Here is a 16,772-nt window from a genome sequence, read left to right on the forward strand (position 1 = left end):
GAGCTGCGTGTGTGGTTATTGGCTAAAGCGGCTGGGACGTTAAGTGAGCCCGCCCTGGCCATCTCCAGGGAACCTGAGTACTGCGCACACGGGTATCAGGAGTACTTCGGCCTCTTGAACGGCCTCCTCCTTCTTCCAGCTTCTGGGCAGGTGCACTCTCGTCTCTCCTCCCAGGTGTTCGCTCACGTGTGTTCTTCCCCCTGCAGCTCAGGTGATGAGCAAATTCCTGTTAGTTGTAGTCATTAATGGGGATCATCAAAAAGAGACCAGAGAATGCGTTTGGCCCTTCGGCAACTTACAAGCTCGTTGAGAGAAGTTGGCAATGTGGAGAAATGAGAGGCCAGTAAAGACCCAGACCGCCAGGAGTGCCTGTCAGAGTCACGCCAACACCAAATGAGAAAAATGAAACCCCATCAAATGTGCCATTTGAAACATGAGTGAGCTTTGTTTAGGCAGGGCGGGGATGAGGATAAACTCCTGACGGTCCCCAAAAACATGCCTAAAGGGAACGCCCCGAAGAAACTGTTGGAGTCAAGGAACCAGCCCTTGGCCAGAGGTCCCTGGGGTGTCATGGAATTCGTGTTGGTGGCCGCTGAGGACTGACCTCCGTCTTCCATCTCCTGCTGAGAACTACCCGTGGACTCAGCTCCAGCAGTGGTGCTCGCTCCCTGAGAGCCTGCACCGGGGAGCAGGTAACTCACCTGACTGTGTTTACCCCTCACACGCCCCCCATGGGAGCACTCCACCCGCCTCCGAGGTCAGGGAGCAGAAGGAGCCTGCCCAGACACAGGTCCGTGAGCAGTGGGGTGCCCCTTGATCCCGGGCTCTGTCCCTGCTCAGCAAGGTGGAGAAGAAGCTCTCTGACACGCGAACAGACTGCCCGTCCACATTCAAAACCTATCCAGTTCCCACCCACCGGTAACTGGTGCACAGTGGTTGTCCTTGTTTCGGGATTATTCAGTGCGGTGGCGTCGTGCAGCTCTGGGCGGGACTGGGGGGCCCGGAGGGTATTGTTGAAGAAGTACACGTCTCAGAGGGAAGTGTTTGCTTAGGGGTAGTAGGATTCTCACACATCTTCTCTCATCTTCTAGAATAGATGGTCTAAGATCTTGATCTTTTGTGTGTAATTCATAGGTGTGCAGTACAGACTTGTTTTATAAAGGAATAAACATATTTCTTTGGCCCAGAATACGTAACTCTGCTACTTAGTGTCCACTCAGTAAAAGTGTGTCTGTCTCCGACTTGTTATAGTCCACGACTGTTGGTTTATTGAGCACCTACTATGCCCTGGGTGCTGTCCTTGGTGCTGGGGATGAAGAAGAGAACCACACCAGGGCCCGCCTCCTGCAGGGCGTCCTGTGCTGGGCGGATGTCATCTGGAGAAGACCGTTGGACTCTATCCAGCATGGAAATGGTGCACCAGGGGCTGGAGACACACAATTCCCAGGAACGATGCGTAAGGTGTTTCCAAGAGCACAGAGGAGGGAGCTGTCTGCAGGGGAGATGAGAAGGTGGGTGGGCGTGGTGGGGAAAAGCAGGAAGGTGGTGTTTCTGAAGCTTCCGGGGGGACTGGTCAGTAGTGGCCAGTGCTGCTTACAGGCTCCTGAGCAGGCAGAGACCCCGGGGAGCCTGGCTGGCCTGGAGCGGTAAGACAGAAGCCCCACCTCAGCAACTTGAGGGGGAAAGGGAGGTGAGGAATCCAGACAGGCGCTAACTCACTGATGCTCGCCTGTGACGGGGGTCCAGGGCAGAAGCTCCGGGAAGTGTGTTTGGGTTTTTGTTGATTCTAAGAAGTGACCAAAAACTTGTCCTATCAACTCCTGTCGTCCTGGACCTTCCTGGGTCTTTTGACCTGGACTGTAGGTGGCTTTTGAGGACAGGCCTGTGGACGTGTCGGTCCTTCCTGCTGGGTGCCTAGCTCTGCAGGGCCCGTGTCTGCTGCTTTCCCGCCAGAGGGCCCTGTGCTGGCCCAGGGTTGGAGCAGCGAAGGCCAGCGGCCCTCAGAAACAGGCCCCAGCTCCTCATGTCACATGTTGCTGTGTTCTAGAAGAAAGGGAACACGAGTTCCCCAGCGTAGGCAGGGAAGGGGACTCGTGCCCCCAGGCAGCGCATCTGTACCCTGCTGTCAGGTGGGGACATTGTCTTCACTTCTAGGTCATTTCCAGTTGTGTTTTGGGAATCCAGACATTCCCCGAGTTTGAGAGACCGTGCGTGCATTTTCAATGTCCCTTGATGGGGCTGAACGACGTGTTCCGGGGTTAGACCATCGTGTGTGTAGACTCGAACCCAAGGAAGCAGGAGACGATTCTGGAAGTTCAGGATGAAGGCACCCGCAGAGGACCAGGCAGGTGGTGGAGTCGGGCTAAGAGGCGGCCTGCACCCAGAGCCTTGGAGGTTCGGTCCTTCCAGAGCGGATGGGGTGAAATGCATGGGGCAGCGGGCACTAAGCTGCTTCCTCCGTGGTTGAGACCCCTTCCCAAGGGCGAGGCGCGGCTCTGGCTGGAAGTCAACACACACATTGCTGGCTTCCAGCATCGGCTCGAGGAAAAAGGTGTTGGTTTGTTTGCCGTGAGCCTGAACCACAGCCCATGGTGTTTACCCTGGACGTCCGTCCCTTGCCTGACTTGGGGCTGCCTCCTCTCTTGGGGCGATTTCTCTCCTCAAGTATAAGCTCTAGGAACAACCGGGGTGGCCAGTTTTGCTGAGCCGTGACTCCGAATTGAATTTTCTTGCGAGCTGGCCCCTGCTGAACTAGCTGGGAAAGAGAGGGTCCTACTGAATGCCTGGAGGATGGTTAGGCGTTGTCTGCATGTAAAATAATGTAGTCTGCATTCTCGTGCGACTTTCTCTGCTTTCGTGCCCCCTGCCTCTGCAAAGGGGGGCATTGTGCATTGCAGTAGAGGTAGGCATGGGGGGTGTGAAAGCTGTCCGTTCTGGTATGATGCAGAGGCCGTGGAGGGGAATGTCTACCCAGAAATCCTTGGTCACTGGGGCCATTATGCCAAGGACAGTAGTCTTGTGTCCCTCTGACCACGCCGTGTTGCACAGGAGCATTTGGCGCGGACGTGGGCGCTCCTGGCCGACCACGAGCGTGGGCAGGAAGGATGCTCATGTTAGAATTTAGAGCTTTGAGGGGCACCTGGGTGGCTCAGTCATAAGCGTCTGCCTTCAGCTCAGGGTGTGATCCCAGGGTCATGGGATTGAGCCCCCCCCATCAGGCTTCTCCGCTAGGAGCCTGCTTCTTCCTCTCCCACTCCCCCTGCTTGTGTTCCCTCTCTCGCTGGCTGTCTCTCTCTTGTCAAATAAATAAATAAATAAATAAAATCTTAAAAAAAAAAAAAAAGAATCTAGAGCTTTGATTGCCTGTGACTTTCAATGACCGATGAAGTACTCATCACTTTTGTACAATTGGTGTTTGGTTTGGTTTTGTATTTTTCGGGTGATTGATGTGTCTTGCCACGTATGCTCAGCCACGCTCTCTGCTTTTAAAGGCGTGGGAGTCCCTGATTGGCCTCATGAAGGAGTCCTGTTGCTTTTTCTTCTCCTTCGCCTCTCTGTGCTTTCGTCCAGGCAACTCGAAAAGCTCATCTTGCCTCCAGGAACCATTTCAATCTGGACGCAGGGCCCTGTGAGTGGCAGGATGCGCTTCTGTCCACTTGGACCCGGTATCTGCTCTTGGGACAAAAGCCTCGGTGCTTGACGAGCTGCATTTGGAACTTCATTCCCAGGATGGGTGAAGGTCCCATCCTTGCTGTTTTCACTTTGGCGGTTTGTGATACTGTGGCTTGGAAGAAGAAATCTGTATTTGGTCTTATTCCGGTTCCTGGCGGAGCTCCTGAAACCCCAGGAACCGCCCCCCCAGGGGGAGGACTGATGAAGTTGTCTTACGTGGTGCACAGCCAGACCACACCGGGTGACTTAATGAGCTGGCCCTTGGGAAGCTCCCAGGATGGGGAACCAGCCTGCAGGGAGAGTGGAGCCCAGCCTCTCCTCTGGAACACAGAGGTGCTGGGGGTTGAATCAGTCACCACCAACGATTTCTTGGAAATGTGGCATGGGAAGCCAGAGGATTAGGAAAAATGTATCTGATTGGATGTGCAGAGGAGGAACTCATCTCTTAAAAGAATTGAAGTTGAGGGGATTAAAAAAAAAAAAAAACCCACACAGAAGGGCGCCTGGGTGGCTTAGTCAGTTCAGGATCCGATTCTTGATCTCAGTTCAGATCTTGATCTCAGGGTCGTGAGTTCAAGCCCCCACTTTAGGCTCCACACAGAGCGGGAGGAAGCTACTAAAAAGAAAAAACCCTACGGGGATTCTGATGCGCCCACTTTAAGGATCACATTGTGATGAGCCACTAAAATGAGCATGTCCGGGACAAGAGAACTCGGCCCTGTAGGAATATCCGGCCCGCCCGACTGACCTGCGCGGAGCTCAGGTTACTGCCCAGATTACCTGCTCAGACTGCTGGATGCATGGGGGTGGGGGGGGGGGTGTCCCTCCGCATCACTGGTTCCTCTCCCGTCAAATCCCAGGACATGCAGACTTCCCTGGCACCCCTTTGCACGTTTATGAGAAATTCAGACGCAGTCTGCTCCATGTTGTCGTTTGGGAGCTCAGGGCTGTTGGGCATCAACTATTTGAATAGGGAACCAGGTAATTTTTATTCAAGCTGCATGCTGTCTGAAATACCGAAACCTCTCTGTAGGGGAGTGAGATCTTGCACCATTGCTAGTGACTCTGTTAGAAAATGCAGATGAAGAGCAGAATTCATCTTCTAAAGTTAAGGCATAGAAAGTGAACTTTATCATCTTTGTCTTTAGTGCGTTTTATTTTATTTTTTTTTTAAGATTTATTTGAGAGAGAGAGGACATGAGGTGGGGAGGGTCAGAGGGAGAAGGAGACTCCCCACTGGGCAGGGAGCCCGATGCAGGGCTCGATCCCAGGACCCTGGGATCACGACCTGAGCTGAAGGCAGATGCTTAACTCACTGAGCCACCCAGGCACCCCGATTTAGTGCGTTTTAGATTCATGTCATGCCTTAGTCCCCATGTGTGTCTGCCGTCCCTGCAGGTGTCATGGATGGGCTCTTCAGTGGCGGGAAGGGCATCCTCTGAGCTCACAGAATAGGCTCTGGTTTGAGAAGACACGGGCGTTGCATTTGTTGTGCCGAGCTCCAGGGCAGGCGCTCCCAGGACGATTCTCCACCATTTCCACAGCCTCCTGCAGGGGAAAGTCCTCAAACTCAGTAGATCGGGGACTCAGCAGCCGGGTTTGCTACCTGATGCCTGGCAGCCCAAAACCGAGCCTCTCTGGAGCCTGCACATGCGGGTTCAGGGGCACCAACCGTACCTTGTTTATTTTTTCCCCAATCTAGAGCGTTCTTCTACCAAGGGAAAGGTTAGTGTCTTTGATTTTATTTTTGAGAATCATTTAGCTGTTCATTCAACAAATATTTGAGTGTCCACTCTGTGCCTCACCCCGTTCTGGGCACTGGGGACGGAGCAGAGAACAAAACAGCACAAATCCCTGCCCGAGCGCGCACATGCTAGCGGGCTGGAGGGAAGACAGCTCCTGGAGCGTAGGGAGCTGTAGGTGCGGTAGAAGAATGTGTGTGGAGGAAGACAACGTGGGTTCAGACCCGCCCTGCACTCACCCCGGCATGGCCAGGCAGGCCCTCCCCTCGGCACCGGATTGCTCTGTGAAATGGGGGTGATGGTGGTGCTGCCCTCGGAAGGGCCTCGTAAGGATTAAACAAGTTAGTGTATATGAAGCAGTGTAAGGAGTCCCTGGCACACAGTAGGTGCTTTTAGCTGTCCGCCGTTGCTGTGGTTATCCCAGGAGGTGGTGAGCATCATGGGAGCAGAGGGGGTGACCGCAGGGCTGGGGATTGCCATTCAGAGGGGGCACTGAAGGAAAAGAGGGAAGGTGTGCACGGGTACCCTGCAAGAGCAGTCTACACTGGCACAGACCCCGGGAGGAAAGGCCCCCATAGAGCATCTACACTGTCTACGGAATAGCTCGGCGGTCAGCGTGGAGGAGGTGGAGTGAAGTCAGGGCACCGTGGGCTGTCAAGCTGAGGGAGGGCAGGGGAGTGGCGTGCTCTGACGTAGACTTTTGTAGGGTCATGGTGGCCAGCGGTTGAAGTGGACCCAGGGAGGAGGCAGGGACACTGGCTGGGCAAGGGGGGAGATGGTCAGCCGTGGTGGTGAGAAGTGAGCAGACACTGAGTACAGCCTGGAGGAGGAGGCGGCGCACTTTCCTGATGGGCTGGACATGGGGCTCGAAGGAGAGAAGCGTGGAAGGTGTCGCCAGGCTGTTTGGCCTGAGCTGAGGTGACGGGACCTCCCTTAAGGAGATTGGAACGTCTGTGGACGCAGCGGGTCGGCGGGGGGGGGGGGGGGGGGGACTGGGAGTTCAGTTCTGGACACGGCAGGCTTGAGATGGTATGTTTGTGTCCTGGGGCTGCTGTGGTGACGTGCAGACTGGGTGGTCTAACACAGAAATGCCCCCTCTCACAGTCCGGAGGCCAAAAGTCTGACGTCAAGGTGGCTGCAGGGCCGAGCTCCCTCTGGGACCCTGGGGAGGGTCCTTCCTTGCGTCTCCTGGTCCTGGTGGTGGCCGCCAGTCTTCGGAGCACCGTGGCCGGTGCCTTGCCACTCCAGCGTGTGCTTCTGTCACGTGGCCTTCTCCCTGTGTGTCTGTGTCTGCAAGGGGTGTTTTCCTCTTAGAAGGACACCAGTCCTGTTGGATGAGGGCCACCCTAACGGTCTCATCTGAGCTTGATGACATCTGCAAAGACCCTATTTCCAAGTCAGGCCATATGCACGGGTCCCAGGGGGTAAGGACTTCAGTGTGTCTTCTTGGGGGAACAGTTCAACCCCTAACAGATGGCTGTGGGACATCCCAAGTGGAGGTGCTGAGTAGGGAAGGCCTGGAGCTCAGGGGTGGCCCAGGTGGGAGACGCAGGGAGTCACAGGCACGTGGAGGGCACCGAAAGCCGGGTGACTCGGTGAGGTCACCATAGAGCCCGTGTGCCTGGCACCCGGAAGTGGTTGCGGGGCCGATCCGTGGGAAACTCTGGTCCACGAGGGTGACGAGAAGCCCCAGCAGTGAGGCTGAGGTGGGCAGGCAGAGACGCTGGAGGAACACTGGTTGTGCCGTGTCCTGGAATCCAAAGCGAAGACCGTATTTCCAGAAGTTTCCAGAAGGACAGAGTGGCTGACCAAGGGACATCCTGCTGGGGGGCAGGAGGGGTGAAGTAAGAGAAGGACAGACAGCATGGGCTTTGGCAAAATCGAGGGTTTGACCAGAGCAGTGGCATGAGTGTTGAGAGAATTCTAGGCAGAAACTTACCCACCTGGATTTCCTTATCTACAGCTTTTCAAACTTGATTTCCATCCTTTGGGGTCATAGCTGCATGTTCTGGGTTTACTTCTGAAAGGTTTCCTCCTGGTGTGTACGGCGGGCTGTGCGTGTGGACGTGGGATAATGCTGAGCACGGCCTGCCCGCAGACGTCCTTGCTTACTGGGTGTGGGGGGGACGAGTCACAAACCGTGTGACCGCTCGGGGTCACTGGTCACAGGGAGATCCCAGTCCACGCTCACTAGAATGGCCGTCAGGAAGACAACCAGCGATGCCAAAGGGGAGGCAGATATGGAGCAAATGAAGCAGAGGAACAGGGCCCCCATCGCTTGGGGGGTGTAACTCGATGTATCTCCTTTGGAGACATGTTTGGAACTAAAACAACATTAAAAACACACTTACTCTATGACCCATCAAGTTGGGGCCTTAGGTATCCACCCAAAAGGAATGGAAACAGACAACCACAGAAGGACTTCCGCAAGAACGTCCGTAGCAGCCTGCTGACCGGAAGAGGCCAGATGCCCCCCACCCTGCTTGCAAAAGGACAAACCCACACAGTTACACTGATATACTGTCCAGTCCATGGCAGTCGGCAGAAAGTGCTTGCCTCTGAGGAACAGGAGGGGTTCCCTGGAAAGGGGGCAGGAAGCGAGTTTTTGGGAATAATAGAAATGTCAGTCTCTTGCTTTGGGTGCAGACCTTGTCAGAGCCCACCAGTGGAAAATCGAAGAGCTTGCATTGTTATTGTATGCAGATTCGAAATCATTAAAACTAAGAAGTGACACACGTGACAGGTGTTCCTGGGTGCTGTGCGGCCGAGAAGAGGGAATGGCAGCTGTCAGGGGGAGGCCATGGGGGCATCCTGGGCAGCACCCCCACCCCGGGTCAGGATTTCCACGGGAGATTGGGAAGGCAGGGAGACAGAGCTGGCCCACAGCCCGGGTGGGACAGGGCTCTGCCTCATAGCAAGTGCCGGTGGCTTAAAAAGGAAATCTCCGTGATTTCGCTGAATTTAGCTTCTTGGAAGGCCTCTTGTGCATCCGGATCGCCCTCCCTGCTGTATGCTTCTTAACGGGCTGTGTTCGGAGTTCAGTTTCAAAGCAGCTTTAAAAAAAATTTCTAATCAATACAAGTTTTTTTCCGAGTAATACATTGTTCTTGGTGCTTCATTTTTGAAAGAATTATTCGAGAGTGTTGCCTTATTCAAGTAACCTGATAGTGTCTATTTTTTCCCCTTACAAATAAAAGCTGAAGATTCTCGTTGACACTGGAAGCAGCAACTTCGCCGTGGCAGGCGCCCCGCACTCTTACATAGACTCGTACTTTGACGCGGAGAGGTGAGTGCCGGGGGCGCGGCCGGGCGCGGCAGGGTCTCGGGGCAGCACACCGGTTCTTGAGAACACAGTGGAACAGGAGAAGCCGGAGGCCTATTGTCTTAAGGGGTCTGTGTATGTGTAGACCTGTGTGTACGTGTAGCTGTCTGTGCATATGCGTGTACGTAAGTGTGTGTGTGTGTAGATACTTGCATGTGTTTGTGGTTGTGTGTATTTGTGTATGTTTGTGTATACGATTGTGTATATCTGTGTATATGTATAGATATCTACATATGTGTATATGGTTGTGTATACATTTGTGTGTCTGTGTAGACGTGTATATGTTGACACCTGTGTGTGTGATTTTGTGTAGATTTGCGTGTATGTATATATTTGTGTGTATGTGTAGATAATTTGCATATGTAAATACGGTTGTGTGCGTATTTCTGTGTGTAGACATCTGTGTATATATCTGTATGTGTATATGGTCGTGTGTGTGTGTGTGTGTGTGTGTGTGGTTGTGTGTTTTTCTGTGCCTGGTGGACTTGTCTGGGTATGTGTGTGTGTATCTGTATGGCTTCCTTCCGGGCGAGTCCATAGGATTCTCCTAATAGCTGTGGTGCGTTCTCATGACATTGACGTCCTGAAAGTTGAGTCAGCTGGACGGTGTGTAGCTAAGAGCACAGCATCGTCTGGTGGTCAACGAGGCCTCGAGTCCTGAAGCGGCGGTGGGTTGGAGCCAGGAGGGGACGTTCGGCGTGAGCGTGAGGCTGTTCTGGCCAGCGGCCTGGGTTCTGGGACGTTCAGTCGTGCTCAAGGTGTGGTTCCTCGAAACCACTCCTGCGGGAGGGTTTCTGCTGCCAGGACGCTGTGGCTGGTGACGGAGCACAAAGCACTGAGTCCCGGGACCCGCCCCGAGCCTCTGTCGCCTGGCAGGGATGTGAGAGTGGAGTGGAGCCCGGACCGGGGTCTCTGCAAGTTGTGGGCCTCGGCGAGCCCAGGATGGGCTCCGGACACCGTCACCAGGGCCTCGTGGCAGCGTTCGGCTCCCGGGGAGCCCGTGGGGCCAGAGCCGCCACCTTCTGGATGCACGTGTTGCTTTCACATCTGTGTTTGTGCCCCTGAAATCGCAACTCAGATAAAAGGAATAAGCTGCCACGTGGTTTGCTTTCCAGGCTTGGAGCTGTCGCCCGACTCCGAGCGACCCCATGAAACTCCCTGCTCACTTGCCTCGTCCACAGTCTCTGTTCCAGGGAGCAAACCCCAACTCCCGCTGGGGGAAAATGACAACTGGGAAGCTTCTGGAAACTGCAGGCAACTTTAACAAGGCAGGCTAGCTTGCCCTGTGTGGGAGAAGTGCCCGTCTGTCTTCTCCCGGGAGCGTGTCTTGGTCTCCGTTTTGGTGGCACAAGAGGTGTGGTCTCCTGTGCGTGCAGCTGGAGAGCGGTGGGGGCAGGTCCTAGACAGGCATCCTAGGCCCCCACATACCCGGCTGGCCCCTCCTTCGAAGAGCCTGTAGCTTAGTCTGCCACTCAGTGCACTGATAACCGTTTCATCGTTGACATTCTCGGATGAACTTCCCGGCCAGGGACAGGTGCCCCAGGTACATGTGTGGTGGGGGCAGGGCTGTTTGTGTGTGTGCAGGGGGCGGGGCTACTCTCTGCCCCTCCCCATTCTGATGGGCAGTCCGTCAACATCTTCTGCCCCCCACGGCCGCCCGTCCCCCAGCTGCTCACTCTGGACTGCTTTGTCACGGAGCAGAACTTCGAGTGGGTCCAGACCTTGATGTTACTTGCGTAGCACGGGAGGTCCAAGAGGCCAAGACACTTGCCGAGGTGCCAGCTTAGTTCAGCAGTTCCCAGACCGTTAGGCCCGCACCCCGTTCTTACAGCCGGTACTCTGTAATGCCCTAAACGAAATGCAAAGGTAATATCGCTTGCCTCCTACGTAAGTCTAGATGCCCTGCTGTAATACTCGGGGGAATGAACAGAGGTCACGTGGAGAGAGGTAGTCAGTGCCCTGTTATGTGCACGCTCTGGGTCGTCTGCAGCGGGGGGCCGTGAGCGCCCCGGGGGCTTGCAGCACCTGGTGCAGACTGATAGAAGGAGGTCGAAGTAGACTCAGACCCCCAGAGCAGCTTGGGTTGGTGATGTGATTTTCCAAATAGGTGAAGAATCTTGGTAAAGTTTCCCCCAAAAGTATCACCTTCCCCCAGTTTAGCTGCATTTCTGGAAAATGCAGTGTGTATTCAAAGTGTGTGAAAAATGTTACTTGGATGGCAGAGCAGTCCTAGCCCTCCGTCTTTTCCACTGTAGGGCGGTGGTTCCCACAGGTACCCAGCGTCCCCACACCTCCCGTGGGGCTCAGAACACACATGCTTGAGGCTCGGCTGTATCTTTAGTGACTTTTCTGCGTAGTTGTGCCTTTCATCACGGGTCTGCAGACACGTGAGTCAGAGTAAAGCCCAAGTTCGAGAGAGGTGTGTAGTCCTGTCGGACTCAAGCGTGTGGATTTAACCCTGTGGATGAGGGTTTCCTTCCTGGAGGGTAGACCGCATTTCTTTGGCAAAGGCCCACAGCCAGGGGTCGATAAAGTCCACAGTACTCTGCAAGCCAGTCACCCTTTTGCCACGTAGCTGCAGTTACTGAAATATTTGAGGGTGAATCGTAGTCAACGTTACAAAGACTGCGTACAACGCCATTGAATATGTGTACGATATTTAATGGACTGTCGGCTCCCGGTGTCTTACTCACTTCGTACTTTGCTCATGGTTTGGTTGAATAGTGGTTCTGTCTCAGGCTTCAGTAGGACAGGTCTTTCTTTCTTTCTTTTTTTTTTTTAAAGATTTATTTATCTCTTAGAGAGAGGGCAAGTGGTGGGGAGAGGCAGAGGGAGAGAGAATCTCAAGCAGACTCCTTGCTGAGCGTAGAGCGCAACACGGGGTTTGATCCCAGGACCCTGAGATCATGACCTGAGCCGAAATCAAGAGTTTGATGCCCAACTGACTGAGTCAACCAGGAGCCCCAGGACGTCTAATTTACCTGCTCACCTTGCTGGCCAGGTTTGTGGTCACGTCGCAGGTGTTCCTGTTTTTCATACTTCAAGACTGAACCTGGTTTAATGTGAAAACTCATGGGAATGTCTGTAGCTCCCACGATGGCCAAGCCTTCCCTCCTGCTAACTCCGCAAGAGAGCTGAGGGCTCCCTACCAGCTTTCTGAGCCTTCAGGGTGCTTCTGGGCTCCCCATGTGTGAGCAAATAGAGAAATAACAGAACCTGCCAGTGGGCAGGGGAAGCCCAGGCTCTGTCGCCGGACGTTAGCGCACTTTCTTTGTTCCCAGGTGTTGCTGAAATGTGCTTAGGACCCGTAAGACGTCACCCACACTTTGGGCCTCTGTCCTTCCTTTTAAGAGAACTATTCTGCAGGGCTGTCAGGTTTCTTCTGAGCCGAATCAGATGGGAAGCATCATGTTTCTGAGTTTGAGGCACGTTCTGTCCCATCAGCGGCATCCCTATGAACAGTGGGTACTTTGCAGGCTAAGTATGTGCTCAGGTTTATGTCAACTTTTTCTCTCCCTTCCTCTGTTTTTATCCTGTGCTTCTCACAGGCTTCTATTTGACACAGACTTATGTATGTATGTATGTATGTAAAAAGATTTTATATATTTATTTGAGCGAGAGAGAGAACACTAGAAGGGGAAGGGGCAGAGGGAGACGGAGAAGCAGACTCCCCGTGGAGCACGGAGCCCGATGCGGGACTCGATCCCGGGACCCTGGGATCATGACCTGAGCCGAAGGCAGATGCTTCACCGACTGAGCCCCCCAGGTGCCCCAAACGCAGATTTAATATTGTCAAGATAGGAACATTTTCTGTGTGAATTATGTACTAATTTGCATATTGCTTTCAGCTGACTTTCCCGTTGGCCTAAGGTGTATGCTTTCCACCACCGTATTTAATGGAAGCCAAGAGAACGTTCTCACTTCCCTTCTCAATTTCCGACAAAGGGTTCTTTTCCGAGATGTAGCTCCCTGCCCTATGATGTTTCTGTGTTTGCTTGTCCCTCTGATCTCCCTTAGTTATAATAAGGTTTCTGGTTGGGTTTGTCAGCCTCTGATTCAAGTCCCCCAGTCTTTGGATATTCAGGTTTAATGCTTCCTGAAACATTTCCCAGTAATTGGAGATTTGGCTTGGGGTTCTTTGACAAGAGCTCTTTGATTTATGGAATGAGCCGTCAGGCTACGTTAATCATTTGCGTAGCTTCTTCCCTTCAGTGGCCCTCTTTTCATGGTGGTGAATGTTCCAGTGAATTTCTACACGGCAAAGAGAAGATTGTGTATTTCTTTAGATGTACTATTTTTTTAGCCAATAAAATAGCCTCCAGCCAGTTAGCTTGATTAAAGATCCAATATACTCATTCCCCTGACCTTTTACTAAACTATTCGGGGAAATTAAAACGTCTCCTCCTCCCATACTCCCATCTGGGGTAAAGGCCCACAGAGTAGTTGTGGCAAGGGAGCAGTTTATTTTCCTCAACTGAGGCTTGTAAGTGGTGTTGAGATGGTAGGGAATTACTGGGTGACCTCCTTAAGGGTGCTGAGCTGGACCGCTGAGATCCCTGAGAAGTGCCTGGTCTCTCCTTATGATGGCCGATGTTTGTGCCTGACGATTAAGGTGGTTTCACGAGCCCGCCCGTTGTTTGCGTGTCCCAGAGGGGACTGAGGGAGCCCACGAGCGTTGGCCACTGTTGAGCGTGTTGATGAACTCCAAGGCTGGGCAGGCTGGTCGAGCAGCCCCTGGGCCATCAGCGGCCCCATCCACTCTGGTCTGGTCACTTCAGACCCTTAGCAGAGAAGGGGGTTGGCATCTCGTCAACTTGGGCCAGTCCGACAACCCTGAAGGTGGGTTCCAACCCCCCCAAATGCAGAAGAGCCCGGAATGCAATCTTTAGGGACTTCACAGTCCCTGGATGGGGTGGCTTACGAGGACCAGAGCAGACCCCAGGACTCAACTCTTTTCAATTCTGCCCTTCCACCTTCTCTTTTTATGTCTTCCGAAAACATAGTGGGTTTCTTTTAAAATAATAAAATGTTCTGTGGCTCTTTCCTCCTCTGTTCATTGATTTCACCTTTCACTCCTGTGTTTCCTCAACACTCTTATCAGAGGCGGAATGCCTTGTGAGCTTGGTTCAAAGTGATTTTAGTGCTGTGAGTGGACTTTTCCCTGGCTACCTGCATCCTTGATTGATCGCTGTTTCTGAGCACCCAGAGTGGATGCCGCGGGATGAGCCAGTCTGGGGTTCTCTCTCAATATAGTTAATTAATGTGCAGAGCAGTTGAGAGCCAAAGCATTTTAGTGCCAACAAGTAGGATGTTAGAGCATGAATATGGAGGAACACTTTTTTTTTTTTTTTTTAAACTTAGTGCTAGAAACTCTGTGTCGATAACCCTCAGAATTACTTAGAATTCATCACTGGGGTTTTTGCCCTTGGAGACTCAGTTCAAGGAGTTCAGAGAGTATGCGTTTACTTTTCTCTTGCATTATCTACAAGGGTAGTCGCTAGCCACATGTGGCTATTTAAATGACCTAATGTTAGCCGAAAGAGGTTAACCTCTTCAGTCGCCGTATACTTGTGTTTTAGCGCTCGGTACACCTGTGGCTACCATGGTGGCCAGAATAGATGTGTCATATTTCCATCATGGCGGCCAGTTCTGTTGGGCAGCGCCGCTCTGAAACTCGGGAGAACTCTGCCTTTAGAAACTGAGAAGACCCCTCCACCGCCCCCAACCACCTTAACCGAGTCATATGACAGACTTGCCCCTTTCTGTGGGGATGGTCGGACTTCCGAATGAGACTGTGTTGGGTACTCAGTAAGAGTAACTCTATAGGAACGTTTTTGGGGAAAAAAATTTTTTTTAAAGATTTGTTTAATATTTTTTGAGAAACTGTGCATGCGTGAGCTGGGGGGGGGCAGACAGGGAGAGAGACTCTCAAGCAGGCTCCCCGCTGAGCATGGAGCCCCACTCAGGGCTCGATCCCATGACCCAGAGATCATGATCCGAGCCAAAGCAAGAGTCAGCCGCTCAACTGACCGAGCCACCCAGGCGCCCCAGGCAAATACATTCTTACACTTTCTGGTGGTAGTTCATAGATCGAATAAAGACAGCAAGTGTTTGGACAACTATAATAGTAGCAGCTGTTTTCGTTGCAGACCCTCCAGATGCTTTCCAGAGTTCACTCTCTTGGTCTTCGAAATTAACCCCATGAGATGTACTACGTGGTCTCCCTTTTTCAGTTGAGGCTGTAGAGACACAGAGAGGTTAAGTAACCTGGCCTGGTGTCACACAGCTGAGGGCCTGAACTAGTGGTTGAACCTGGGCCGTGTTAACATCAATAGCCTCTCCTCTCTGCAGTGGCACCGAAATATCCAGAATGCTCCCCCGGTCAGGGGACGAGCGAGCTGGTCAGGATAGTGTAGGAAACACTCCCGAGACACCTAAGAGGCTGCTTCGGGCTCTGAGACGTTAGCAGGTTCTAATGAGCGCTCTGTAGTCTGGGCAGAGTAAAACTAAAACAACTTCTCCAAAGAAAGTCACAGAACTTTAGGCTGTGCTGGGGAGAGAACGAATCTTTGAGATCAGCAGTTGGCAAATGAGGGCCCGCAGGCTACATCCATCCTGCTCTTCTGTTAATAAAACATTATTAGGATACAACACCACACGTTTGTTAAGTCCCGTCTGTGGCTGCCTCCGCACCAGCTCGCAGGGCTGGGGAGGTGCGACAGAGATCATGGGACCCACAAAAGGTAAAACTTGTTTTTTTAGCCCTTGACAGAAAACGTATGCTGACCCTGGACTGGATCCTAGTCTCTGCGCATTTCAAAATCGCCTTTTCTGTTAGCGGTAGCGTATTTGTGAACTTGAGGAATGATCCCAAATGGTCCAAATTCAGTATTTTCATCGCTGTGCGCCATACGTGTGTGCAGCCCGTTTTGCAGCGGGCGCATATGAATTGGTGCTGGCGGGAAACTGAGGATTACAGCAACCCTCCAGTCGCCCTGTTTCAGTGACGCGACCGCCCTGCCTGTGTGACCTCTGATGGGCGGGCCCCCAGCGCCCATGTGCCCGGACCCGCCAGCCTCACTCTTCTGTCCGTGTCTGCCCTTGACAGGAGACACGTGCACGCGAGGTGTTCCCCTAATGCTGCTGTCCTTTTAAGGTCACGGCAGAGTGAGCTAAGATGGTAAATGCTAAAATTAAGCAGTCTTCGTATGTCGTATCCCATTATGAAGTTCGCATCAATCAAATTTCTCCAAAGTATGTCTGCCAGACGTTTTAAGAATCACTTATTTCTTTTTACTTTATTCTTTTTAAATTTACTTTTTAAAAATGTTATTTATCTGACAGAGAGCACAAGCAGGGGGAGGGGCATAGGGAGAGGGAGAAGCAGGCTCCCCACTGAGCAGGGAGCCCGATGTGGGACTCGATCCCAGGACCCTGAGATCATGACCTGAGCTGAAGGCAGACACTTAAAAGACTGAGCCACTAGGCACCCAAGAATCACACTACAGGTGTCTTTTTTTTTTTTCTGAGTATAAGAGTAATGTGTGCAGAAACTCTAGATGGGCCTAACTAACCACAAAGAGAGTCTCCGTCACAAACCCTACCACCCAGAGGAAGCCACTGAGGGTTTTCTTCACCTTGTTTCTGTGTCATTGAAGGTGACTTTGGAAATAGCATTCTTTGGTGCTACGTAATAGTCCATCATCGAGATGCAGTGTAGTTTTACTGAACAGGTCCCTCTTCCCTGGGCATTTAAACTGCTTGCTGTTTTCAGTAAAACCTCATGGCCGTCTTTGTCCCTGAATCTCCGTCTGCATCATGGGTGTTTCCTTAGAATCGGATGCTGAGAAGTGCAGGTACTGAATTAAAGCCTGTGAACATATTTCAAGCTTAAGAGGTATGCCCCCAAAGAAGAGGTCATGCCGTCTCTGACTTAGCTTGCTTCCGGACCCCAGGCGAGACTGCACTCATTCGTGCAATCCTACAACAAAGACTTCAGAGGCTTAGTGGGAAAACAGTGGAAACTGCAGGCGAAC

At 52.6% G+C, this 16,772-nt stretch overlaps 1 protein-coding gene across 1 annotated transcript in view; it reads left to right on the top strand.

The window, feature by feature from the left end:
• The window catches only part of BACE2 (beta-secretase 2), a 79,722-nt gene that overhangs the window by 27,086 nt on the left and 35,864 nt on the right, over positions 1-16,772 (top strand). Inside the window, exon 2 of the mRNA XM_045813484.2 lies at positions 8,612-8,700. Within this exon, the coding sequence (XP_045669440.1) occupies positions 8,612-8,700 (89 nt within the window). The remainder of the gene's footprint in view (positions 1-8,611; positions 8,701-16,772) is intronic.

The sequence above is a fragment of the Ursus americanus genome, chromosome 4 (assembly GCF_024610735.1).
Source record: "Ursus americanus isolate L20-20 chromosome 4, mUrsAme1.1.p, whole genome shotgun sequence".
NCBI classification, from domain to species: domain Eukaryota; kingdom Metazoa; phylum Chordata; class Mammalia; order Carnivora; family Ursidae; genus Ursus; species Ursus americanus.